General features: G+C 39.9%; 2 protein-coding genes across 3 annotated transcripts; both read right to left on the minus strand.

The window, feature by feature from the left end:
• Nucleotides 1-12,827: 12,827 nt before the first annotated feature.
• On the minus strand, nucleotides 12,828-13,310 carry LOC111998350 (cyclin-B1-2). The gene has a single exon (XM_024030453.1). The coding sequence runs from the start codon at nucleotides 13,308-13,310 to the stop codon at nucleotides 12,828-12,830; it is 483 nt and encodes a 160-aa protein (XP_023886221.1).
• A 3,696-nt stretch (nucleotides 13,311-17,006) lies between these two features.
• Nucleotides 17,007-22,636, minus strand: LOC111986594 (FRIGIDA-like protein 3). 2 transcript variants are annotated; one of them, XM_065781960.1, is made up of 4 exons: nucleotides 22,459-22,636; nucleotides 19,696-20,750; nucleotides 18,762-18,934; nucleotides 17,007-17,642 (listed from the first exon to the last, which is right to left on the minus strand). In XM_065781960.1, exons 2-4 carry the CDS (start codon nucleotides 20,738-20,740, stop codon nucleotides 17,226-17,228), a joined length of 1,635 nt encoding a protein of 544 aa, XP_065638032.1. In that variant the 5' UTR covers nucleotides 20,741-20,750; nucleotides 22,459-22,636; the 3' UTR covers nucleotides 17,007-17,225. The 2 variants fall into 2 exon arrangements, with proteins under 2 accessions (XP_065638032.1, XP_065638031.1); XM_065781959.1 differs by having other exon boundaries at nucleotides 19,696-20,768.
• Between the last annotated feature and the right edge of the window lie 5,341 nt (nucleotides 22,637-27,977).

A 27,977-nucleotide genomic window follows, 5' to 3' on the forward strand; every position in this document is an offset into this window, starting at 1 on the left:
GCGTAACACTTCATCTAGCCTTGCATCGTCTATCCATGTCTCAGCTAAAAACACAACAGTAGGATCTTTTGCCTAGATGTAATCTCCAAGCTCTCTCACTGTACGTGGGTTCCCAAGCCCACGACAGTTCCAAACTAAGAAACTCATTGTGTAAGGCGGGGCTGAGCATCAACCTCCGCCAACTTTGAAGAATTAATCTCAACAGAAATCGCACATTTTTTACTTGGTAAACCAATGGGATTGGAGAGTTCCTCATAAACTCTTTTGGTTGATAGCATAGACTCAACAGTGCTTGAATTTCCGACTGGCTTGCTGGGTAAATCTACCTTTCAACCTTTTCCATGACCCATGTTGCCGTGGAGGAGAAATATTCTGTGTTTCAGTAATGTCTACACGTGAGTTTGCATGGTTGACACCCTCTAGGACTTGAGAAACCCTAGCCACCTCCTTTACTTCCTCACTAATCACGTGCACATTGATTGGAGTTTTTGCAATCAATGACTCATTAACTATGATTGGCCGAACCTTTAATTTAGATAGCCCCTCATCAATTTTAGCAAGCTCATAAAGGAAAACATCCTTTTGCACCGATTCTCTTGATTCCAGAACATGATTGGGTGTGTTATTGGGAGAGAATAGATGCGGAGTGATTTCTGGTGGGCTAGTAGTCCATGCCCCTACAGGTAGCACTTCATTCTTCTTTACATAAACTTTCTCTCTCTCTAATTGATTCTCCAATGGTCTAACCTATTGACTATTCTGCTCAAAAACCGTAGGTGAATTAAGTGCATCAGTTGTAACCAATCCTCATAAATGATCCAATGATTGCTCTATGTAGCTCTGATCCACGTCATCTGGTGTCGTTTAAGCTGCAGAGGACACCGTGGACTTTGCCGGAGCTTGCCGAGGCTGAAACGGAGCTCTTTGAGTGGTTGAGCTTCCTTTCTTTTTGTGAAAAAATCCGAGCACTGAGATTACATTTTTTTGTACTCGACGCACAGGTGGAGCACGGAGCCAAGGACCAAATTTCTGTTCTTCAACTTTTAGGGAACCTTCACTATCAAGCCACACCTCACAATCCCTATCATCATGGTTAAGACAGCCACACCAATAGCAAATATTAGGTAGGCGCTCATACTTGAAAGAGACCCACTTTTCTTTGCCTTGTCCAACTGACACCATTCTTCCTCGACTTAGTGGACGAGTGACATCCACGTTGACTCCTCTGTCTCAGACTTCTGGATAACCGTGCCAACAGTACTACAAATCCCTTCCGCCATCTTTGGATTCATGAATCTCACTGGGATGTCATGTACCTGCACCCAAAACGCTGTACTATTAAATTTCAAATCATCAATTAGCTCATCCTTGTCATAGTGTTGCAACACCAAGAGGTGCTTGTCAAAGCTGCAAGGTTCATTTGAGAGAATGGAATCCACTTCATGTTTATTATCAAAAGTGAAGAGGACAATGTGGTTGCCCATATTTTTGACTTTGAAGCCATTCTTTGATCTCCACAATGGCATAAAAGTCAAAGCCATAGCTTCCATATTCAAAGCCCTTCTTGTGTAGAATTTGCCAGCAATGTTAAATTCTGGCGTAGCCAATTCCTCCTCGAGATCGAAAGTTGGCCCTTCTGTGTCCGAAATCGACAAACCTTTACAATGGTTTGTAAGATCATCCATGATTTCACTATTTCCCTAACCCCCAAAAGAAAAATAACCACTAGCCTTAAGGATAAACCTGTTATCCTAAGGGACATAAGCACCTACACGTAGGGACACAATATTCTACAGCCTAGGAGAAGTTCACAGAGAAACTTTCACTAGCTAGAGAAACTTTGAAAAAAAATTTGGTTCCTTGTTCTTTCCATTCTTAGAATATTCTGTTGCCAACATATAAACTATCGTTGTAGTTTATCAACCCGAATTATATTGTACTAACCTATCCAAAAACAAAGGGAGAAGAAGAATATTTATACATCACATAACATTACTCTCATGTTTGTGATACAGATTATTTTTAAAAAATCAAGCTTCTTTGGTCAAATTTGTGTTTCATTTCAGGGGAAAAACATTCTAGACCTCTAGCTATATATGAACTTGAGTCATATTCATCTGAAAATTTTGTTCAAGAGAATCTGTTGACTGATATTGAGATAGAAAAATCAAAGGTATTAGTAAGCCCCATTATAAGAACTAGAAGTCATAAGGTTTCTAGTAACGAAGTTGGGCAGCTGGTAGAGTCATTGCCCAATTTGTGGTCTCACACTGAAAATCTAGATGCACATGATGTTCATTCTCCTCTCAGCCACTCGCTAGACTCGAGATCCAAGTCCTTGAAATCAAAGATGCGGAGCAAGGATGATTCAAGCTATATAAGTTCAAACCAATTGATCAACAATTGGCTGGGGAACAATCAACTAATGAGTACGCCCAAATTTCAAGAGAGCCTACAAAATGTTCCTGCCCTGCAATTGGTAAGAAAGCTCGGATATGCTTTTGCATGACATTTACATTTTGAGAAATTGAATCACTTTTTGGGGGAATTTGGTCATAGCAATGAAATGAAATGATTGGTTTTTCCCCTTTTAAAAATGTAAATGAAATTAGTCCATATTATCACTCATAGTGTGTTCAAGGTGACATTATGTTATCAAAAAAATGATATCATCACCATTTTGTGATATAATTGGATCCAAAGTTCCTATTGAAACCACTAAAATAATACTAGATTTTATTAATAAATAAATAAACACTGAAATTTACAAGAAAGAAAAAAGAAAAAAGAAGAAACTGAAAACAGAAAACATAGAAACCATATTTTTGGAATGCACCAGCAAAACTTCATAAGAATACTTTTTAGAAACCGTTCTCACTAGTTTTCCATTAGGTGCCATATTCGCCAGCCCTAGAAGCATTTCAGCACAGAAGATGACTTCTTTTTTTGAATGAGATTGATTGGCATTAAGAAATCTCCTCTTGGAACCATGGCTTTTCTTTAGCACGCACATCGCAGCATAAATTGCAGCGATAGCAAGTGTGGATGGAGAGTAGCTGATAGTAGCATGGTAATCGTTGAGGGCCACTTCACCAAAAAAAAATGCCATATGATGATGCTGAGATCGTCAGTTAAGATGTTCGTCCAGATAAAGATCGTCCTCCGCTGGTATCAGCCCTGGGATACAACAGAAGAGAAAGAGTCACCGATGGGGTGCTACCCACAACACCTCCGATGATTAAGTTAGAGAAGCTAAGCATGCAGTGTAAAGTAGAGAAAACTAAAAGGAGGATAAAGTGGTGTAATTTTTCTTACCCCTTTTGGATCTTGTTTAAGGGTATATATAGGCTATTTCAGTGTCCTTCTAGCCGTTGGCTCCGTCATTATGGGAGCATTATTGATTGGGTTCGTAACGCTTGTGCCAGGTGTTAAGTTGACCGGCGTACCTTCAACGGCATTGGTGTTTATTGCAGCTATTCGTAATGGCCGTCCTTGGTTGGGTTGATCAGGCGGCCTCCTTCGTACTATGACGGTAATGAGATCGTCCTTATTCATCGTCCTTATAGGATGGACGATCTTACTAATTTATTGGACCCATCAGCTACCCCCTATTCCATGGTCGTTCGTAACCTTGGACGGTCTTGGGAATACGAAACGATTTTTTTTTTTTTTTTTTTTTTCGCTTGGGAATGTGTTCTCTGCATTAACTACCCTGTGGCGGTGTGGCATATTCTGTGGCCACATGTCAAACTCTGACCGATGGGGAGGCATCGTTTTAGGCAAATGTCTTTTTGGTTTCCCGCGATTTCCAAGGTAAACTTTAACTTCTACTTTTCCTAACTTCTTCATTTTTATCTCTTATTTGGCTTCCTCTGGTTTTTTCTTTTTTGTCTCTTCTGTGTCTGCTGCTACTGCTTTGCCTCTCTGATTCCAGATTTTCTCCCTTTCTTTTTAAGGTGCGTATCCCCTCTTCTTTGCTTCTTTCCTTTTGCTATCTACATATTTTTGCTTACTTTCCTTTTTTGAAATGCCCATGTCCCTTCTTAATGGTAGGTTATTCTGATTTTGAAAGTATTTCTCCTTCTATTACTTTTTTCTTTGCTCGCTTGGGGGGACTTCTAGAACTTTCCAGTGAATGGTATCCACAATCCGGTGACTTTACGGTAGGGGGGTGTGGCCTAGATTTAGTTTTGAGAGACTTGTACCCATTGTTACAGCGGTCGGTTTTTTGGTTCAAATCCACCCGTGAGGTTTTTAGGGGGGAAGAAATGGGTTCTGTTGTAAGGTCCACCAGTTCTGAGGGGGGCTCGTCCTCAGGTGCGGCCGCGGACGGTGCCATGATGGACACAGCCACCTCCGTGCCTCCTCCCTCGTCAATACCCTCTACTTCTTTTGTCGTCCCCCGTTCCTTCCATGCCCTCAAGGAGAAATGTCATTTGGGCGTGGACGTTTTTAGTAAATTTAGGGATAGGTTTCAATTCCCCGTAGAAACTAGGGTTCGTCTACCCAGGAAGGGGGAAAGAGCTTATACCTTTGCCCATGGGGAGGTTTGCTTCTATGAGGCGGCCTTCCTGTGTGGCTTGAGATTTCCCGTCCACCCATTTATTATGGAGCTACTAGACCACCTTCAGATTGCTCTTGGGCAACTCATGCCCAATTCCTGGAGAATCGTCATAAGCTGAATGGTGATCTGGACGATCATAGCAGATGGAGAAATGATAACCGTGAACGAGCTTACCCATCTCTATCGTTTGAAAGAGTCTAGGGAGTTTAGGTATTATGAACTTGTTCCTTGGGATAGGAGATCCCGTCTAATAGTTGACCTCCCTTCGTCCTTCCTTTACTGGAAGTCGAGATACTTCTTCGTGTCTGGAGACGGTTGGGAGACTTTGTCAGACGATTTTTGGGGGAATGTTCCCAGGTTGCTGCGACGGTGGGAGACCCCTCGTCTTGGTGCGTTCGTCTTTTATGCTCACCTTCTTCCCTCCTCATGGATGTTTTCTTTGTTCGTCCTTACAGCTTTGAATGTTCTCTTTCTTGTGCAGTGAAAACACGTCCTGATCTGAAGAGCCAATTTAGGGAGAGAGTTCAGGGGGCCATCAGATACGCGAAGACGATCGACGACTTTGACGAGCTCGTTGATCCTTGTACTTTATCCCGTCACTGCTTGGGGCCTGAGCCTTCGATCTACGTCCTTCAAGAGATTGATCGAGAGCAACGAAAACGTAAGTGATTCTGCTGCACAGGATCGTCCTTTTTTTCCTTATTATTCTAACTCTTTCTCATTCGTTGTTGTAGAAATGACGAGTAAATTTAACAAGGATATGTACGCGAAGATCAAAGGGAAGAAGAACGAACCCCTTTTGAGTATCGGACAGAAGACTTTGAAGATTACTGATAGAGAGAGAGATAAGGCAAAAGAAAGAGAGAGATAGAGACGACGGAGAGGGGATCGTCTACCCCTACCCTAGACGAGGCAAGGACAGCTTCTCCGGCCATTTCCCTTGAGGAGGTCCCTGCCCCCAAGAGGCAAAAGACAAGCAAGAAGGGGAAGGAGAAGGTTGGCTCCTCTGTTTGGGAGGATGCTGACACCGCTGTTGCTCGGGCGAACGAGTTCTTTACTCCCGAGGAGAAAAGGGAGATTTCACTCGTGCCCTCCCATCAGATGGTGAACCAGCATGTACATAAGCTCGTACAGGTATCTCTTGGGCTGTTCCTCGTCATTCTCCAACATACATGCATACATATATACACATATATGTCTTAAGTTTTTATCCACAGGTACTGGGGGAGACCATGCACCTTACTTCCCAATTTTTGGCAAGCGAGGAGAAGGCCGTCATGGCTGCTTCGAAGGTGGAGGTTTTGGAGGCCGAGGCTTCAGGTCTGCGAAAAGATTTGATCGCTGCGATGGACACCCACAATACCTCCATAAAGCAGGTCAAAGCCTTGACCGAGCAGCTGGAGGCTGAAAAGTCTCAAGTAAAGCAGAAGGACGAGCTTCTTGCTGCTACGGGGCAAAAAATGAAAGCGGCTGTGGCTAAGGCCGTCCCTGCCTTCCAAATGACCGACGAATATAACACCATCCTCTTCCAGTGGTACTTTAAAGGTTTCGAGTTGCTGAGGAGATACATGGTGAAGCACGGGCAAGGGGTCAATCTGGACGATCTAGATTTTGAAGCAGTTGATAAAGAAATAGAGGCAGACGAGGCTGCTTCGGCTGCTCAAGGCTCAATGGCTTCAGGCGAGGACCCTCCGGCTGTGGACGAAGGTGGAGATGATGTTCCAGCACCATAATTTGTTTTTATGTAATGTGTTTTTTTTTTTTATGTGCCCCGTGTGTCTTGGGCTGTCATGGTCAAAACATTTATTTTGGTCCCCGTATGTTTTGGAGTTTTTCTTTCCTCTCTTTTGAACAATCTGCCTCTTCTGGCGTATATATATATCTATGTTATTTTTGTGGCTTTCTCTCATAACTGTTGTGAAAAGAATTTTTTCTTTATACTTAGAAAAATTTTGACTTGGAATTATCTCATCGTCTCTTGAAAAATTTCCTTCGTCCTTCTGTGGACTTAGAAACTCCAACATTTCCTTTTATTACTAGGGCGATGTGTGCCCTTTGGATAAATTTCATCGTCTTTTTAGATCTAAACAACGTTTTATTCCTGGTGTGGGTTTCATTGTTTTTTCGATCTGGATGATGTGTATTTTTCTTTGAGGAATTTTATTCCTTTTGCGAGCTGGATGATGCGAGCATCCCTGCTGAGTTCGTCTTTTTGATCTGGACAATGTGAATCCTATTGAAGGATACCATCGTCTTTTTGATCTGGACGAATGATTGTTTAGTTTCGTAAAAGGTAATCAGAATACGATGAATTCTTTGAACGAGATGATTGAAATGCTGGATGATTACTGATAGAATCCTGAATAACTACTTATACAAAAATATGTAATTTGCAGAAAACAATGCATGTAAATAACTTGCTTCGATGAAAAATGTGGCACAAAACTATGGTAATTTCTTACAATGGGGCCACGGATCATTTCCTGTGATACCTTTTTAGGTGTTCAATGTTCCACGGACGAGGTAACTTGTTTCCGTTCAGGTCTTCTAGATGGTAGCTCCCTTGTCGCGAATAGTGGACGACTTGGTAAGGCCCTTCCCGGGTTAGGCTCAATTTTCCTTGTGCAGGGTCCTTTGTCGCTGTGGTTACTTTCCGGAGGACGAGGTCACCGATGTTGAATCTTTTCAATTTTACTCTTTGATTGTAGTATCTTGCCATTTTTTGCTAGTACCTGGCCATTCTCTGGGAGTCCTGGTCTCTGACTTCGTCCAGACCATCCAGGTTCATTCTTAACTGGTTTTCGTTGCTTCTTTCGTCAAAGAATTCCCTTCTGGTGCTTGTGAGGCCTACTTCAACCGAGATGACTGCCTCCGTGCCGTATGTTAGGTTGAAGGGGGTTTCTCCTGTCGGTGTTCTCGTCGTCGTCCTGTAAGCCCATAAGACGCCTGGTAGTTCCTCTGGCCATGCTCCCTTTGCCCCCACTAACCGGGACTTGATGGACTTGAGCAAGGTCCGGTTATTTACTTCTGTCTGCCCGTTGGCCTGAGGATGCCCTAGCGAAGAGTATTTGTTCTTGATACCTAGGCCTAAGCAAAATGATCTGAACTTTTGGCTATCGAACTGACGACCGTTGTCAGAGATAATCGTCATCGAGATCCCGAACCCGCAAATAATATTTTTCCAGACAAAATTTTGTACCTGAGCCTCTGTGATTGTTGCAAGAGCTTCTGCCTCGACCCATTTTGTAAAATAATCAATTGCGACCAGCAGGAACTTTACTTGTCTCTTTCCTTGTGGTAGGGGGCCCATGATATCGATCCCCCATTGCGCGAACGGCCAGGGTGAAGAGATAGTCGTCATTCTTTCTCCTAGAACTCGTTGAATATTCCCATATCTCTGGCAGCTGTCACATTTCTTCACAAAATCTGACGCGTCCTGCTGCATCGTTGGCCAGAAGTAGCCTGCTTGCATGATTTTTCTGACGAGAGATCCTGACCCCATGTGGTCTCCACAAATTCCCCCGTGCACCTCCTCGAGGACGTACCTGGCCTCTTCTTCCTCTAGGCACTTCAGGTATGGTTGAGAGAAACCTCTTCTATAAATTTGGTCATTCAGTATGGTAAATCGAGCAGCTCGTTTATGGATTTTCCTAGCCTCTTCAGTGTCTGATGGCAATCGTCCATCCTTGAGGAAAGATAGAATCGGGCTCGTCCATCCTTAAGGGGTGTGTACAGAGAAGTTTTCTAGTTCCTTGATGCTGGAGAGGTTTTGCTCTTCTAGTTTCCATCTGCTGGTCACGTCTGGAACATCTGTTGAGGCGCTCCGTACGACTTCGTCGGCTTCTGCATTCTGTTCGCGTAGGATCTGTACGAACTCGACACGGTTAAAGTTGCTGATTAGTTGGGTCGTCAATTGGAGATACTTTTGCATCCTTGCTTCCTTTGCTTCGAAGTCTCCCCTGGCTTGTCTAATGACGAGTTGCGAATCACTCTTGATCACAACATTTTCAGCTCCCAGTGCCCAAGCCAACCTGAGTCCAGTTAGAAGGGCCTCATATTCTGCTTCGTTATTGGTTACGAGGAATTTCAACTGAACCCCATATTTGAGAACATCTTCCTGGGGGGAAACAATAACGACGCCTGCTCCTCCTCCTTTTTGTGTGGACGAACCATCCATATTAATCGTCTAGATGTCTTCCCGACTTTCTTCCTGTTCGTTGGTGGTGAATTCTGCTATAAAATCTGCTAACACTTGGGCTTTTATGGCTGTACGAGGGCAATATTCGACATTAAACTGGCTGAGCTCAATCGCCCACTGCACCATTCGTCCCGCTGCTTCGGGCTTGTTCATGGCTTTCTTGATGGGTTGGTCTGTCATTACTTTGATTGGATTGGCCTGGAAGTAGGGACGAAGTTTTCTTGAGGCCACTATTAGGGCGAAGGTGATCTTTTCAATTCGTGGATAACGAGCCTTGGCTCCCTGGAAGGCCTGGCTGACGTAATATACAGGGAGTTGTCTCTTATCTTCTTCCCTTATTAGAGCTGCACTTGCAACCGTAGTAGATACTGCTAGGTATAGGAACAGATCTTCACCTTCTTTGGACGGACTTAATAGTGGGGGGTTACTCAAGTATTGCTTCAAATCTTGGAATGCTGCCTCACATTCCTCTGTCCAGGCAAATGCCTTCTTTAGGGTTTTGAAGAAAGGGAGACACTTATCCGTTGCTCTAGAGACAAACCTGTTGAGGGCTGCGACTCGGCCCGTGAGCGATTGCACTTCTTTAATCGTCCTTGGTGAAGACATTTCAAGAATGGCTTTTATTTTTTCCGGGTTTGCTTCAATTCCTCTTCGTGAAACCATGAACCCAAGGAACTTCCCTGATGAGACTCTGAAAGCACATTTGGAGGGATTCAACTTCATGCAGTATCATCTGAGCGTGTTGAATGTTTCCCTGAGGTCGTCTAGGTGATCGTCCTCTTCTTTGCTCTTGACGAGCATATCGACAACGTATACTTCTACATTTCTCCCGATCTGTTCTCTGAACATCTGATTCACTAACCTCTGGTACGTGGCACCTGCATTCTTCAAGCCAAAAGGCATGACTTTGTAGCAATAAAGCCCTTGGCTGATGACAAAGGCAGTTTTTTCTTGATCTTCCTCGGCCATCTGTATCTGGTTGTATCCTGAAAATGCGTCCATGAACGTCAGGAGCTTGTGCCCGGCAATAAAGTCAACTAACTGATCTATTCTGGGCAGGGGGAAGCTATCCTTTGGACAGGCTCGGTTTAGATCGGTGAAATCCACGCACATCCTCCATTTTTCGTTGGCCTTCTTGACCATGACGACGTTGGCCAACCATTCCAGATAATAAACTTCTCGAATGAAGTTGGTAGCGAGTAACTTGTTCACTTCGTCCGTCACTGCCTTATTTCTTTTGGGAGTAAAAACCCTCCACTTCTGCTAGACGGGCTTCTTTTTTGGGTCTACATTCAGGCGGTGCTCGATGATATCTGCATGAATTCCCGGCATATCTTCATGGCTCCATGCGAATACATCGAGATTGTTTTTCAAGAAGTGAATGATTAATTCCTTCGTTTTTGGGCTTAGATTCATCCCTATTTGAGCCGTCTTCGATGGATCTTCTTCGACCAATTTCACTGTTTCTAACTTCTCCATGATCTTAGGGGACTTATCCTCGATCACCCACGTATGATTTTCTCTGGACACCAGGACCGCCTGATAACACTCCCTTGCCAGGACTTGATCCCCTCTTATTTCTCCAACTCCCTGTTCTGTCAGAAACTTTACCTTCAGGCAATATGTGGAAGTAGCAGCTTTCCACTGGTTAAGCGTAGGTCGTCCAATGATCACATTGTAAGACGAAGGGGAATCCACGACCGAAAAATTATGCCTGTTAGTTACCTGGAAGGGATACGAACCGGCGGTTACAGTCAACGTCACAATACCCCGGGAGTACACTTTATCCCCGCTGAAGCTGACGAGAGGTGATTCGAAGGGTCGAAGTCTGTTTGGGTCTATCTTCAGTTGCTAAAAGGCAGATAGATAAATGATATCTGCTGAACTCCCATTGTCTACCAAGACTCTCCTTGTGTTGAAACCTTTGATCATGATCGTGATAACCAGTGGGTCGTCATGAGGCTGCTTGATCCCCCTGGCATCTTCCTCCGAGAAATACATCTCCTGATTCGTCCGTCACTGCTTGAAGGGAGGTGAGCTGTGAACGCTATTTACCTGCCTTTGATACGATTTTCTGAAGGACCTGGACGACCCTCCTATGGACGGTCCCCCCACAATGGTCTTTATTTCTCCCCTTGCATTCTGTGGATGAGGTGGTTAGCCTTCGCTTCTTCGGATATCCCCTTGCTGTTCTTTCTTACCATATCTGCTGGCTTCCCTCCCTTTTCACATATTTTTGAAGTTTCCCTTTCTGTATAAGTTCTTCTATCTGCTCTTTCAGATCTTGACAATCTTTCGTGTAGTGCCCGTGATCTTTGTGAAAACGGCAATACTTTCTCTTGTTGCGTACACTAGGTGGCGATTGGAGTGGCCTCGGCCATCTAAGGCTCTGCTCGTCCCTTATTTCAGCCAAAATCTGATCAACTGGCATTATCAGAGGTGTGAACTTCATTTGTCGAGAGTTTTTATCGTCCCTTCGCCTATTCCCGTCGTCATTACGTCGGTCTGTCCGATCCCTTTTCTGCCCCCTTCTGTCGTCTTCTTTCTCTTTCTCTTTCTCTTTCTTCTTCTCCCTTGTTTTTTCTATCCCGTCTATGGCTGCTAGCGCATCCTCGGCGTTCATGTACTTCTATGCTTTTAGTAGCACTTCTACCATTGATTTGGGAGGGTTTTTTGCCAGAGAAGCCACGAAGTCTCTGGATTTTAACCCGGCTTTGAAGGTCGTGAGTTGCACCTTATCGTCAGATTCGTCCACTTCTACCATTCCTCGTGTAAAGCGCGTCACATAGGACCTTAAAGTTTCTTTTTCCCCTTGCTTGATTGTGAGCAAGTGATTAGCTGTCCTTTTTGGTCGCTGTCCACCAACGAAGTGACGAATAAAAGAATTGCTTAGTTGCTTGAAGTTGTCAATGGTCGACGTAGGCAGTTTGGCGAACCACTCCCGGGCTGCCCCTTTAAGGGTAGTGGGGAATGATCGACATAGGATTTCATCAGGGGGTTGTTGAAGACCCAAAGTTGTCTTGAAGGTATTAAGATGATCCAACAGATCCTTCAGCCCGTCAAAGGGTTCGAGTTGGGGCAGGCGGAACTTGAGGGCACTGGGCACTCATGGACAGCGGCAGTGAAGGGCGAGTCAGACTGCCTGACGATCCTGTCTACTCCTAGATCCGTCTTTCCCCTAATTGCGTTTCGTAACTCGTCCATCTCTTTCCTCATCTCCCTGAGGAAACTTGAGTTTGGTTCGTCAGGAGTGCTGGCGCGTCTCCTATGACTGTCTTCGTCTTCATCCCTGTTGACCTCCGTGTGGCTATCTCTCTGTTACAACCGCTGTCTCATTTCTTGATTTTGCTTGGTGAGTTCTTCCACCGTGGCTGCAAGTGCTTGGATTTGCTGGGCCAATGCAGCAGGATCTGGATTAGAGCTGGACTCCATCTTGTTATAATAGAACAACGTCCCTGAACTGATCGTTCAAAGATGTTTCCCCACAGACGGCGCCAAACTGATGATGCTGAGATCGTCAGTCAAGATGTTCTTCTAGATAATGATCGTCATCCGTTGGTATCAGCCCTGGGATACAACAAAAGGGAAAGAGTCACCGGTGGGGTGCTACCCACAACGCCTCCGATGATTAAGTTAGAGAAGCTAAGCAAGCAGTGTAAAGTAGAGAAAACTAAAAGGAGGATAGAATGGTGTAATTTTTTTTGCCCCTTCTGGATCTTGTTTAAGGGTATATATAGGCTATTTCAGTGTCCTTCTAGCCGTTGGCTCCGTCATTATGGGAGCATTATTGATGGGGTTCGTAACGCTTGTGCCAGGTGTTAAGTTGACCGGCGTACCTTCAACGACATTGGTGTTTATTGCAGCTATTCGTAACGGCCGTCCTTGGTTGGGTTGATCAGGCGGCCTCCTTCGTACTATGACGGTAATGAGATCGTCCTTATTCATCGTCCTTATAGGATGGACGATCTTACTAATTTATTGGACCCATCACCATATTCTTGAATTCTCGATCAAAATACCCACAAGAATCTAGAATTTCAACCAAGAAGGAATGGATGGTTGGAACTAATAACTTCCACCCCAATTTTTGAAGAATATTTTTTCCATAGCAATAATCTGTTGTTGACTGTAATTACCACCGACCCCATTCTCCATTAAGGTAAGAGCAGAAGGAAACTGTCTCTCCTCAAACTTAGAGGCAATGACTAATGCAACAATAGCCACCATTTTCAAGTCATGTTTAGACAACACAAGCTCAACGGAGAGGAGACGATCTAAAATATTGACGGCGAGAAACAGAGTCGGTTGCGTAAGACGTAGAGAAAAATGGAGGGACGTCAACCAATCAACCATAGAGTCTCTTAGGTACTCAGTAACATGAGGTTGGAAACTCAAGAAGTTAGTGTTGAGTTGATTCTGCTTCTCGATGTGTTTGTAAAAAGCGTACATATTTTGACGTTGTTCTTGTTCTAGTGCTACGTTATTGTCGGTATGATGTTGCACCTTCTTCTTCTTGAAACAGCCCAGGAGATCAGCAAAAATAGTCATGGGTTGTAGTTGTTGAAGTTGAAACACACAGATCAGAGTGGGTTTCGAAGGAAGAAGAAGCGTAAATCTGCTCTGTAATCTCAAGCAGATTTAAAAAAAAAAAAAAAAGTGTAAAATTTATTCAATGCAACGTAAACTTATAAATACCCAACAATTGTTTCCTTTGGTATTCGAAATTCCTAATGAAACTCGTTCACCGACTCAACTTTCAACAATCCAAGAAAGAGATGACGTCGTTCTTTATTATTTAACGTAGGCTGTGTTTGTTTTGGCTTCAAATGGTTTCCGGAAATCATTTTCCGTAAAATAGGCTGTTTAGGTGCACAAGGAAAATTGGGTCAAATGGAAAATCATTTCCGTTGACCGTAAATAAGCCTTCTGATTACGGAAAACCAATTCCGTTTCTATTTTACCTTCAATTCACTTCCGGAAAAGAGAGAAAGAGAGAGAGAAAGAAAGACCAGACGCACAACAGGGAGAAAGAGAGAGAGAAAGGACTCAGACGCGCACCCAGACCGCCGTCGTCGTCCCCTCCACGCGACGGTGAGAGAGACCGATCGCACCCAAACCGATCGTACCCCACCGAAGACCGATCCACCCAGACCGATCGCTCTTCGACATCGCCTGCGAACCCCAAGCTCTAGTCCGATGATCGCACGCACCAGATCGCACCGGTCTCGTCGATCGCAGTACCGCGCCGATCACACCGCGCCGCTCGATCTAGCCGCTAGATCTCGCCTCCACTCGATCTCATCGTTTCCCATGACCGATCTCATCACCCATGACCGATCTCTCCCTTTCCATCCATTTTTGATCACTCTCTCGTCCTCGCTCTCTCAGTTTGACCGAATGTGGATTTGATCGAATGGAGTTGTTGTGATTTTTGTTTTTTGAAGTTTATACGTTGAAATTTCTATTATAAAATTTGTTTGGGAACTGAGAAAATGGGTAAGAAAATGTGAGAAAGTGTAGGAAAATAGCATTTTCAGTATGCAACCAAACACATGAAAATATTTTCTAGAAAATTTTTCATAATGCAGCCAAACACTCAGAAAATATTTGGGGGGGGGGGGGGGGGGGGGTTGGTTTATTAGTCTAATGCCAGTAACGCACTCTATCTATCTATTTCATGGACTAAATTATTTCATCTATGACTGTATGATTAATGGCACAAATCACGTTTATGAATGCACTATCATCTCCCTTTTTTTTTCCCTTCTCCTTTTACATTTCCTTTTTTTCATTTATCATATGAAAACATTTGTAAGATGCCATTACAATTTGAATATGCCATGCATGGATGCTATGTTGGTCATTTGATTCTGGCTACCACATCATTTGTAAGTGGATAGGGAAAATAATTTTTGAAAATCTAACGCATGTACTCAAGAAAAGTGCTTTTGGACTATAAATTCCACAAGAATGTACCTGGGGTTGGAGAGAAATTCTTAAATTGAGGGGTGAAGTAAGAAATTTTAGTAAGTTTAAGGTGGGGGGATCGGAAAACTATATTTCTTTAGGATGACCTTTGGTGCCCTGCTAGGGTTTTGGTTCAAAGATATGGTTTTCATGTCATATATGATGCTACAAGTAACTTTGTAGCTGAAGTGGATTTTGTGTTGAAAGATAAGACGTGGAATTGGAAGCCTACTAAATTTATGCTCTTGTAACTATTCAAGGTCAATTATTCTTTGTTAAGCTTAAGGAAGAAGATAAAAGTCATTTGGCAAATTACTATATCTGGAAAGTTCTCTTATGCTACAACATATGCTACAACTATTCTTTGGTGGCAACTACTTTGGTTGCATCTAACTATCCCAAAGCATTGTTTATTAGTTGGCTAGCAGTAAACAAGAAGTTGTCCATATGAGATAGAATGTCTAGTTTCAAATGCTCAGTTTATGTGGAAAGATTTGATTGCTTGGGCCTTGGGGGCTAGAGAGTTAAAATGGAAGGGTTTGAGAGTCATAGCCTATAAACTTGCTTGGTGGGCAACTATCTACCACAATTGGCTGCAAAGGAATGTCATAGTTCATGAAGATAAAGTTTGGACTGAAGAGCAACTCAAGGGAAGTATCATTAAGGATGTCAAAGCTAGGTTGGGGTTTCAAACAAAGTTCAAAAGGTCAATTTTAAATGCTTCCGTTCGTTGTAATTGGAGGGACTGATCCAAGTAGCATTCTGATCTGAGCATGGTGAGCGTCTCCAAAGTGCTCTTTGCTACCTGTTTTGGCTTTGTAGATAGGTTTGTAATTTGTTTGCTGTAGCTGGGAGGTTCCTTGTGCTGGTACCTTCCCTTCTCAGGTTTTTTCTTTTTGGGGTTTTCCCTACGTACTTCTTTTGTTTCAATGAATCTGTAAGCTGATATACCATAAACAAACTAACCCTTCATTGATGCTTTAGATTAAAGAATTTTTGTCTCCCTTCTTTTAAATCTCAACACATGACATGAGGTGTAAGAGTACTATAATATATGAAAGAATATACTTTTCCTAAGGATTCTGACAAAGTGTCATACAGAATGCAGTCCACACTTTAGAGCATCCACAGCAGTGGATCTATAATTTTAGCTATTTAGCAACACTAAAAGTTACTTTATCTATTTTAGCTACACACATACTACAGCAGTGGATCTATTTTAGCTTTTAACACAATAAAATAATATAAACATCACAATAAAATAATATATTCTCTACACTAAAATAATATACCCTCTACAATAAAATAATATATCCTACTCCAAAAAATAAAATTCACAGCACCACCCATAACTTCCTCTGCCATTGGCCACAGCCACAACCACCACCACCACCATTACCGGCCACAACCACCAGGCAACCACAACACAACATAGAAAAAAAAACAAAACCACAACCACCACCACCATTACCGGCCACAACCACCAGGCAACCACAACACAACATAGAAATAAAAAAAAACAAACAAACAAAAACAAAAACCAAAACCACAACCACGGCGGCTAGGAAGGCGTGGGGTGAGGCGATCGGCGGCTGGGAAGGCATAGGGTGAGATGATCGGCGGCTGGGACGGCATGGCTGAGGCGATCGGCGGTTGGGAAGGCGTGGGGTGAGCGATCGGCGGCTGGGACGGCGTGGCTGAGGCGATCGGCGGCGTGAGATGAGATGAGATGAGATGAGGCGATCGACAGCGTGAGGCGATCGGCGGCGTGAGGCAATCGGCGGCGTGAGGCGATCGGAGAGAGTGACTGAGAGAGAGAGATGAGAGAGTGACTGAGAGACTGAGAGAGAGATGAGAGAGTGACTGAGAGAGATGAGATATGAGAGAGAATTTTTATTATTTTATTTAACCGGCCGAATAAAAAAAAATATTTTATTTTTTGCTTCAGCTACAGTGCACATCTATTTTTAGATGTGCACTGTAGCAATTCATCTATAAATTTTAACTTTACCACCACTGCTGCATGAGGTTTTTTGTGTTTGTGGAGCTAAATTTTAGCATTATAGCAATTTAGCTCCACTGCTGTGGGTGCTCTTAGTATCAATAACTCTAGCCCCCGTGCATATGGGGCATGGTGTCTGCCCCCACATTATTCAGTATAGTTTAATCTCTCTAATTTCTCAGCTCGTAATCGTAAGGCAGTACTCAAATGAATGGATAGCAAAGTCAAAGACGATAAGGTAAATAAACAAATACGAAATGGGACACAATAATAAATATTTACAAAATGAAAACATTGTGCATATATTAGAGAACTGAAATATCTTGTACAACTAAAAAACGAAATCAACAAGACAATTTTTTTTTAACTTTTTTTAGGGGTTTTTTTTTTTAAATACTAAATTCATTCATACAGTACAACATACAAAGGGCTGCAGGGTTAAGACTAACAGTTAAAACGATAGGATCATAGTCACTTTTTGCCATTTTTGCTAACTAGTGAAGATATGGGGCTTGGTACTGGTAGCCATTTCCAAAGTAGTTGCCATGACTAGGAGATAGGGTGTAAGTAGCAGAACCCATAAGGGGTGGGCAATGGTTGTCAGCAGGTCCAGGGTAAACATAGGGTCTATCATACACGTACTGAGGATACCTATCAGCGACTCGGGGGTAGAAAGTCTTGTCAGTAGCAACGTTAGTGACACGAGGCCCAAATCCTACACTGTTAGCACGGGGTCTCTTTGGTTGAGGCTTTGCAGCTTCAGTTGCCCTCTTCTTATCTGCCTTAGCCTTTTCTAGCTGGAAGACGCGTTTTTGAAGTGGGTCCACCGGATATTGCTCCTCAAGTTTATGCTCTTCAATGCACCTGAGCACAGCCTTTAGGGCACTCAGCTCTCGGTCGTTAACCTCATTCTGAAACAAGAGCAAATTTGTTAGGCATGTAAAAACGCAACCATGCAGGAAAACTCAGAGATTGGCAAACCCCATTGCACATCAGCAACAGCCCACATTTTAATGAGATTGTCCATCAGGATGATACTGTGGATTGTGGATCCCTAACAACAACAAAAAAATGCAACAAACACGCACAGACAGGCACTAAAAGAGAGCACTGTTCAGGCATCTAATCAAACAGCCAAATGTTGAACCATGGACAAATGGTAAATCAGTTTGAGAAACACTTGGCAGCCCAGGGGAAAGAAATCCTGGTATTAGCTAAAGCATAACCCAGACGGAATGTGATGTGCCTGACCAAAGAAGTTGCTGACACGGAAAGCAGTATGGTTTACTCTCAATTTTGAAAAAGTCATGCCTAATCAAAGAAGTTGCTGACACAGAAAGAAAGAAAGTTTACCCTCAATGTTGGAACTGAAGCCCTCATTCCCATTGGCAATTTTAAGAGTGATGCTAAGCCAGTTTACCCTCAATTAATGAAGTAAAATCAAGTTGTGAAAACATACAAAAATAAAATAACTAAACTTGTCACAAATTTTAAAACCCATACAGGGAGTTGGTCACTAATTCACCACCAAATCAGCCAGATAGAGCCTGAAATCAAAAATGCTATTGAAGTTAAAAAGCAGCACACAATCAGATTCAATAGGTGGTGATGGGGATCCAAAATATGTTGGGTGCTTGTCTTTGAGTAGTAAGGAAGCCAGAATAAGATTTGATGTTTAAGAACACATCTAGCAATCAACTGATCCAACCACTTGAGTCACATGAAAGTATTGTAAAGCCAATCCAACCAGCAAGACCAGTCTGGTTCAGATAGCACCTCAAACATGCTTAAATGTGGTAGTGCATCAGTGTGTCTCTCATAAATCTTGAACAATTTTATACCATACAACTATTTCTACCCAATTATAATATAATGCATAAGTCAGCTATACATCTTTTATTCAGTTTAATAACCGTTCTGCAGGAGCTAGCACCAGAATCCATATCAGTGAGTCAGCTCACTAGTTAGAATTATAAAAACGGAAGTTTCAGAATAAATTTGTTTAGTATAGTGTAGAGTGACGAAAATACCTGGGCCGTAGGAGATGTGTTTCCAGCTTTTACAGGTGAAGATGCTTTTCTAGCCTCCTTTAAGTAGGATTTCAGTAAAGGCACAGGAGAGAACTGCTCAGTCAGTTCAAATGCAAAAGCCAAGTTAACAGCATCAATTTGCCTTCCACTAATTACCAAAACCTCAATTACACCTGTAGAACCCCGGAAAAACACAATTAACAATAAAAATTAAAAAACTGATACAAAATTGGTTGACAAAGTAAAAGCAATTAACCCTATCAACCTATATGTTGGAAGTTGTATCATGGAAGAATGAGCATATTAATGATACAACTTCCAATTAGTTCAAAATCGAAAAAGAAAAAATCATTCAGAACATGATGCTATTTAAGACATGGTGGTGGTCCCAAAAAAATTCACATATTTGGACATTTTGACTGTATAAGATGATATGACATTAATGAAAGAAAATGCCAAAGGTTCTAAGTCCTGGACCTTAAATAACTAGTTACTTTATTGTTTTTATTGTATCAGAACAATGTTTGAGAAACAACAGAGTACAGATTGGTACATGGAAACACACACACAAAAAGCATAGGCTAATAAGCATTAGGAAACCAAATGATTTTTAGTTCTTTGGGCAGTTAAGGAGACTAGATTTAAGGTCAGTAAATTTCATTTAATAAAGTCATATTTGTCAGGCTTAAGAAAAGGGTTTCATCCAGAATAAAAATTTGCATAAAAAGAAAGACTTGGCATTTTCCCTGACAACACAGAGGAAAAACGCTATGGGCAAAAGGAGAGTTTTTTTTTTTTTTTTTTTTGGTTTATTGTGTTTATTGCAGACTCACAGGTGAGCTATAGATCTCAGCATATTTAATTAAATAAAGTCAAAAATCTGCTAGACGTCATAGAACAACTTTTCATCCAAGGATAAGTAAATGAGACAAACCTGGCATTTTTGCAGCCAATCCAAGGGAACGACACAGGTCAGCTGTTTGGCGACGTCGTGAAACCATTGGTATTAGCCTAGACAATTCTTCCTCATTAAAATCAGAGGCAACACCAAAAGTAGCCAGAAGTTGCAAAAACGCATGAGCCTCTAATGAGTTCCCATTGCTAGCATCCATGTCAAGAACATCCAACTTAGGTTTCCATTCTTCAGCAATTGCCTTTGCCTGCTTCTTAATATCTTCTGAAATGAAATCAGGAACAGAAACTAGATTTGGGCTTGTTAGCAGAACACTTAGACATTCCATCAACATGATGCATGTACGACGGAGACCCAATAAGTTAGAATCCTTCTTTCCATCCAGATTCGGCACTTCCAAGTGATAAAACCCTTCCAGAGAGTCCAAAACCAAAAGAGCAGGGTTAACAGCAGCCTTTAGTGCTAGTGGAATTTCCTCCCTTATGGCAGCAAGATTCTTACGGTTGTCCGATATAAAGGTGTGAAGCCCTTTTGAGTCCATATCTTCACAAAGTGTAACCAGCTGAGGATAAGACTTCACCTCTGCCTCTCCACTTTCAGAAGAAACTTTTATGTCTTCTAAGTTACTTTCAGCGGCCATGGCATCTGGCGGTTTCTCTTCCATGCTAGGTGCCCCACCTTGGCCCTCATCAGTGACAACAGCAGACTCCTCGGATGATACTTTCCGTTGCTTCTCTCGGGCATTAGCAATGGCAAATATAGCAGCATCTCTCTTCTCTTGAAGCCTCTCCAGTGAAGCTTGTTCCTTGGCCACAACTGCTGCTTCCCGCTTCTCCAACAATTCTCGGGCTTCAAGTGTTTTGCTCTCATACTCCTTTTCCTGGTCTTCTAACTCATGAAAACGCCTTTTCAGGGATTTCTCAAGCCCATGGAAATGTTCTTCAAGTTCTTTCCATTTCAGGTTAAGGGTAATGGCCCGGCGACTTTCAAGTTCAGCAAATGCTTTCTGGAGCTGTTGTATCTTTGTGGTTGTAGAGTCAATAAGTGTAGCAACCGAATCTTCCATGGCAGTGGATCTGGAAGTAAGCAGTTAACTAAAAATAAAGGGAGACACAAAGGAATAGTGTCAAATTACATTCAATCGAATAGATGCAGAAACCTTAAAGCAAAGAAAATCCCCTATCAGAAAGTCTGAGCCATAGAAGTTACTAGCATCCAGATTAAATTGATCAAACGGCTACATAAATGGACATAGATGACTATCGGTAACTTGAAAATTATAAGAAGATCAAAATTTAAAGACAAATACTATAAGTCAGCATGTATTTAAAGTAGAGCAGCCTCTTGGAAGTAGAAAGTTCAGGAGCCTTCTGGGTCTAGATAGATGGCCAACTGTCAATCTGATCTCATACGAGATCAGTGCAGTTACATGCTAATGGTTGAAAAATTACAGCAACAGAATGTATAGAGCCTAAGATTAAATTAAACATAAAGGGACATAATTGTCTGATCAATTCTTATTAAGATTGATGAGAGGGCCATACTACCTCTACACATTCATTTATAAACAAGAATGTGGTCTGAGGGGTGCTCAAGGGTGTACATGGACCAGATGAAATATTTGCATGGTTGAAGTAATTGTGAAATCTCTTGTACATGTGAATTACTCAACATACCTGATTTATTGACTAAAACAATGAAGGAAGATAACAGTGAAATTTGGTAGATCAATACCTTGAGAAAGAAATGAAGCTTTAAAAAGATGCACCTAGGCCAGCTGGCCAATAAGCTAATACCAAAAAAAGGCTAAGCAACATCTAAATTCAAGGCCCACCTCAGACCAATCACACAATAATTTCATCTGAATGCGACATGAAGCTTCTTGTGGATGGTAAAAAATACAGTCAATTCATTCCATAAAATTTCTAACAGATTGCTAACCCCCCACAAAAAACTGCTAACAGATTTGAACAAGGGCACATCAAGTTGTATATCTAGTGAAACCACTACACTAGAGCTCACTAACCATGTAGATATCAAGTGCTAGATCTCCCAAAATAGCTAGAAACTCGTTTGGTGGATGGTTATTAACTATCAAGTACTCAGTAACACATGAGGCTAACCCTAAGTAAAAAAAAAAAAAAAGAATGGAAATCAGAATATTGATCTAGGAAAGCAATTTCATACGCTTACCCCAACAAAAAGATCAAATGAAAAAGGACACCTGCTCCCTCCCCCACCCCCCCAACCCCTCTTTCCAAACTCGAACCCGCGACAGTGGAGGGCACACCAAGGCCTAACTTGTGAGCAAGACCATCATATTCTCCCAAAATTCTTCTTTCTCAGAAAATGGAAAGAAATGTAGGTGAAAAATGGTGGTGGGTGTAATAGTAACCTAAAAGGATGAAGAGAGAGAAAGTGAATCTAAGTAGCAGCAAGCACAATTGCTGATCTTGGGTTCCTTCTCTTCTCTTCTCTACTAGTATTAAGGAATTATACATATAACGTGACAAAAAATTTACATAATTCAATGAACTCATCCAATCACACAAAAAACACACTCAAAAAGTAGTAATTGAAGTAACAAAAAAAAACAAAAAAAAGCTGAATTGAAAAAACTTAGAGACCCTTTACAAATTAGCTTAATCCTGAACCCGATCCACACCCAAATCCATAGAAAACAGAAAAAAGACAAAAACTTAGAAGAAACCCTAATACAGAAATGGATCCATGAAATGAAAAGTTTGGTAAGGTGATGATGTGGAGGGAAGAGTATAGTTATACCTGCGAGAGTGAGAGTGAGAGTGAGAGAGTCAGATCATGGAGGTGGAAGATTGAAGAAACACACGGTGGTGGTGGTGCTCCGCCGCCGTCGAAGATTTTAAGGATAATTTGAGCAGATGGCCCCAAACTAGAAACTGACGGCAGCTACGAAAATCGAAAGGGTTTCAAACTACTGTCTTTGGCCTTTTTATATAAAAAGTAACACCACCCATCTACATCTACTACTAACTACTGTACTAAAATACTACTTTAGTAACAACTAAACAAACACACACGTCACTTATCCAACTTAATAATACGTATCCTGTTATTCCGCTGCTACCTAATCCGGTCGGATTTTATTCTTACTCACATATTTGTCCCTTTGCTTCCTGTTTTTTTTAAATTTTTTTTTTTTTAATTCAATAAACAATTAAGTTACAAATTACAATGTTCTTAACATTTTAAATTTATTTGTTCTTATAACTAAAAGTTGTATTGGAAGTGATTATGATGTCAAAACTTAAAACATTCGTATCGACTCTTGAAAAAAAATTATATCTATTTTAGTATAAGAATTATTTTATTTTATTTTATATACATACTTTTCGAAACATTCTATATTAGATTATCTATTTTACATTTTATTAAAAAAAAAATTCCTCTTTCTTCACACATAACAACCACTATCCACTATTTTTATTCATCCTAGGGATATTTAAAAAAAAAAAACTAAATATAAAATTAATAATGTCAATGTAAAATTACTCAGTTACTACTATAGCAAACTTGAAAATTTATACAATTATACACTCACTTATATGGGTCATTTTTAACCTAAAATGTATAAATTGTATACATTTTTCTATTATACACCCATTGATACAATGAAGTTTTTAAAAGTTGTATAAAAAATAAAATTAAAAACCTGAAAACTTCAAAATATACACTAGCTTGATTTGATGGAGTTTTCGAATCATTGGTCAAAGTCAAATAGTTTGTTTAATTAAAATAAAGTTTTCATAATAAAATATGTAAACATCTAATGGTGAACTTGATACAATATTAATTATTAAGCCTCTTTCTAGTAAGCTAAATAAAAGAAAACTTAATCTTAAAAAAATCAAATAAATTCTTAAATTGCAATTTATATATACATGGAATTAAGGTTGTGTTTGTTTCAACAGAAAATATTTTTTGTAAAATTAAAATATATTCAAGTGTTTGGTTACATTCCTAGCATGGATTGGTGTGGATTTAGGGATCTTAGTTATATTGGTTTCCAATTTACTTGGTGCAACAACTATTTTGATGGTCCTTTATTTTTGGGAACAACTGGATCGGGGTGTTGCCACTATTGATTGGATTTTAAAGTTTCTAAGTCCTAACGATGAGAGTTCACATTTTAGATTTTTCTTCTTCGGATCATAAATCTTTGTGCCTATGCTTTGATGATGAGAAACTATGCTTCTATCATCAAAAACGTCATTTCCATTTTGAGGCAATGTGGATTAAGGATGAGAATTGTGATAGTGTTGTGAAGATAGCTTAGGGTGGACAATTTTCTAGTTTTCTTGTGTAACAGCTTATGATGATGGTTCAATGGTGTGGCGAGCATTTGAAGGAATGGAACCATATTTCGTTTGGTAATGTTAGAGAAACTTTGGCACAAAAATGCAAATTGCTACCACTGCAGGGGTGTAGTTTGGTGGTAGAAGTCCTCATATATCTCCACATGATACTTAGTAGGAGTTAAGTGATTTGAGCAGTAATACTTCAGCAAGCACAACAATAGCCTCATCAAGACCCAAATGGTATACATAATATTAATCTTACTATCACATATAGTAGGGTTGATGAGTCTACACCAAATTTTTTTTTTTTATTATTATTATTAAAAAAAGAGGCAAATTACTAGCCAAAGCCGAAGCTCACTATTTGACAAGCCATAGTATTCAACTATTCATGAGGTGCAAAAATAACATCAAAGTTAATAAAAATACCCCATGTACTACTACTGTTTAGTCAGTAAAATACCAACAACAACGCACACAGTCACATGCATATATACTACAATGATACTAAGCTTATCCAAGTAAGAGTGAAGTTTTCTTCTCAGTTGTGCCTCAAGATGTAAAAGGGCAAATTCAGGATGTGTTGCAATTTAAGGATGGTACTCTTCTAGATAGATACTTAGGATTACCTCTTATCTCTAGTAGATTAAGGTTGAAAGACTGTCAGCCACTTATTGATAAAATTCAAGGCAGAATCAAATCATGGTCATCAAGGAAACTATCTTTTGCTGGCAAGTTACAACTTCTTCAATCTGTTCTATATAGTATTTAATGATTTTGGTCAAGTAACTTTATCCTCCCTAAGAAGGTCATCAAGACTCTAGAGCAGAATTTTAATCATTTCTTGTGGCAAGAGCAAGGTACTGGCAAAGGAAAAACTATAGTAGCATGGGAAAAAGTTTGTTTACCTAAAAGAGAGGGAGGGCTGGGATTGCAAAGAGCTGCTAGTTGGAATAGAGTTGTTATAATGAAACACATTTGAAGTTTGTTTACTAATGTTGGATCTCTTTGGGTGGCTTTTATTCATGCAAATCTTCTCAGAGGTAAGTGTTTTTGGAAGGTAAAATTCCACAAGAATGTACCTAGAGTTGTGGAGCAATTCTTAAATTAAGGGATGAAGCAAGGAAGTTTATTAGGTTTGAGGTGGGGGATGGGAAAACTATATTTCTTTGGCATGACCTTTGGCATCCTGCTGGGGTATTGGTCCAAAGATTTGGTTCTCGGGTCATTTATGATATTGCAAGTAATCTTGAAGCTAAAGTGGATTATGTGCTGAAAGATAAGACATCGATTTGAAGGCTTGCTAGATCTGATGCCCTTGTAACTATTTAGTGTCAACTATTCCTTGTTGAGCTTAAAGATGAGGATAAAGCCCTTTGGCAAGTTACCAAATCTAGGAAGTTTTCTTGTGCTGCAACATATGCTAAGATTAGAGATAAATCTAGTGAAGTTGAGTGGTGGAAGCTGCTTTAGTTCCATTTAACTATCCCAAAGCATTCGTTTATTGGTTGGTTAGTTGTAATCAACAAGCTATCCACGTGAGATAGAATGGCCAAGTAGGGTACTTAGGTGATAGCTTGTGTGTGTGTGTGTGTGTAGAAATTGCCTTGAAAGTAGAGATCATATCTTCTTTGAATGTTCTTTCACTAGATGAATTTGGGATGACATGATGAAGTTGTGTCTAGTTTCAAATGCTCAATTTGTGTGGGAGGACTTGATTGCTTGGGGGGCTAGAGAGTTTAAAGGAAAAGGGCTAAGAGTAATAGCTTGTAAACTTGCTTGGTGGGCAACAGTCTACCATATTTGGCTACAAAGATATTCCATAGTTCATGAAGAAAGAATTTGGATGAAAGAACAACTAAAGAGAAGCATCATTAAGGATGTCAAAGCTAGGTTGGGGTTTAAAACCAAGTTTAAGAAGTCAGTTTTAAATGCTACCATTTGTTGTAATTGGGGGATTGATCCAAGTAGTATTTTAATTTGATCATTGAAATCTTGTGCTGCTTTGTTTTGCCAAAGTGCTAGTTTATGTGCTATTGTGCTAAAGGTATTGGTTCGGATGCCTTATAGATATTTTGCTTAGTTGTTAGTGCAATAGTTAGTGTGTTTTGCTTTGCCATTTGTTTGGGCTTGCTTTGGTTTTATGGTTAGTTTTGTTTTTGGTTGCTATAGCAGGGAGGTTTCCCTTTGCTTGTTTATTATGGGTTTTTCCTTTGTAATTTGTGTTTTGTTTCTATAAATAAAAAGCTAAATTACCCCCAAAAAAGAAGAAGTTAAAATAAGTATTCCATAAATCAGATGCTCCCTAATCCGATTAGATTTTATATTGTTATTGAAGTAATTGCTCTTTTCAGGTTGCATACTATTTTTAAAGGTTTTTTTTTTTTTATATAATAATAATTTCATAGTTAAAGTTGGAGGGTGATTTTTTTCCATTTCTCCATTGAAAACATTAAGAAGTTCTAAACAAAGGCTCTTGAATTTTTAAATTAGATTTATTTTTTATTTTATTTTTAGCAATAGTCATGTATTGGAAGTGATATCAATATCAAATCTTACCTCCCCTAATCTCAATATCTACTTTTTTTTTTTTTCCTTTATAAAGAATCTCACTATCTACTTATTATATATATACACACACACACACACACACATATTTATAAGAAACTAAAACTTAAATATATATATATATATATATATATGAGCTTGATTTGGTGGAGGCTTTGAGTCATTAATCAAAGTCAAGCTATCTTTGCCAAGTGTCTTGTAGTTTAATTGTTAGCACCTCTTAGTATATTCATGACATCTAAGGTCCAAATCCCCCATTTAAAAGCTATTGTAACTATTTGTTTGATTATCATTGAGTGCTCCTAATGAAATATATAAAACATATAATGACATACTTAATGCAATTATTACGCATTTTTTAGTGACCATTAGGACCTTAGATTAAGTTAATAGCCCTTAATATCCAATAAGCAGTGTATATTGAGCTCATTTAAATGTTATGTCTTTAATTGAGGTGCACAAGTGATTGTTTAATGTGTGTGTGTGTGTGTGTCTCTCTCTCTCTCTCTCTCTCTCTCTCTCTCTCTCTCTATATATATATATATATATTATTTTTTTCCTTTATAAAGAATCTCACTATCTACTTATTATATATATAGATATATATATATATACACACACACACACATATTTATAAGAAACTAAAACTTATATATATATATATATATATATGAGCTTGATTTGGTGGAGGCTTTGAGTCATTAATCAATGTCAAGCTATCTTTGCCAAGAGTCTTGTAGTTTAATTGTTAGCACCTCTTAGTATATTCATGACATCTAAGGTCCAAATCTCCCATTTAAAAGCTATTGTAACTATTTGTTTGATTATCATTGAGTGTTCCTAATGAAATATATAAAACATATAATGACATACTTAATGCAATTATTACGCATTTTTTAGTGACCATTAGGACCTTAGATTAAGTTAATAGCAATTATTACGCATTTTTTAGTGACCATTAGGACCTTAGATTAAGTTAATAGCCCTTAATACCCGATAAGCAGTGTATATTGAGCTCATTTAAATGTTATGTCTTTAATTGAGGTGCACAAGTGATTGTTTAATGTGTGTGTGTGTGTCTATATATATTATTTATTTATTTATGTGTGTGTGAGCTCGTGTGTGTGTTATGCTTGATATCTATCTATATATTAATAGGTAAAACTTAGAGAAAGTTCAATTAGAATTTGAAATTATAATCCAATTTTGCGTCATATATTTAAATTTACGTATACTAAGAATCAATTAGAGTTAATAAGTGCAAAATACTAAAAATCTAATATTAATAAATTATAAAATTTTTTTAAAAAAATTCAATCATATATACTCAATAAAAATCAACACATAACAAAGATCACCACATGTTCTATATTATTAAAAATTAGAAAAAAAAAATGA

Source organism: Quercus suber, unplaced genomic scaffold, assembly GCF_002906115.3.
Source record: "Quercus suber isolate HL8 unplaced genomic scaffold, Cork oak 2.0 scaffold_285, whole genome shotgun sequence".
Classification (NCBI taxonomy): Eukaryota; Viridiplantae; Streptophyta; class Magnoliopsida; order Fagales; family Fagaceae; genus Quercus; species Quercus suber.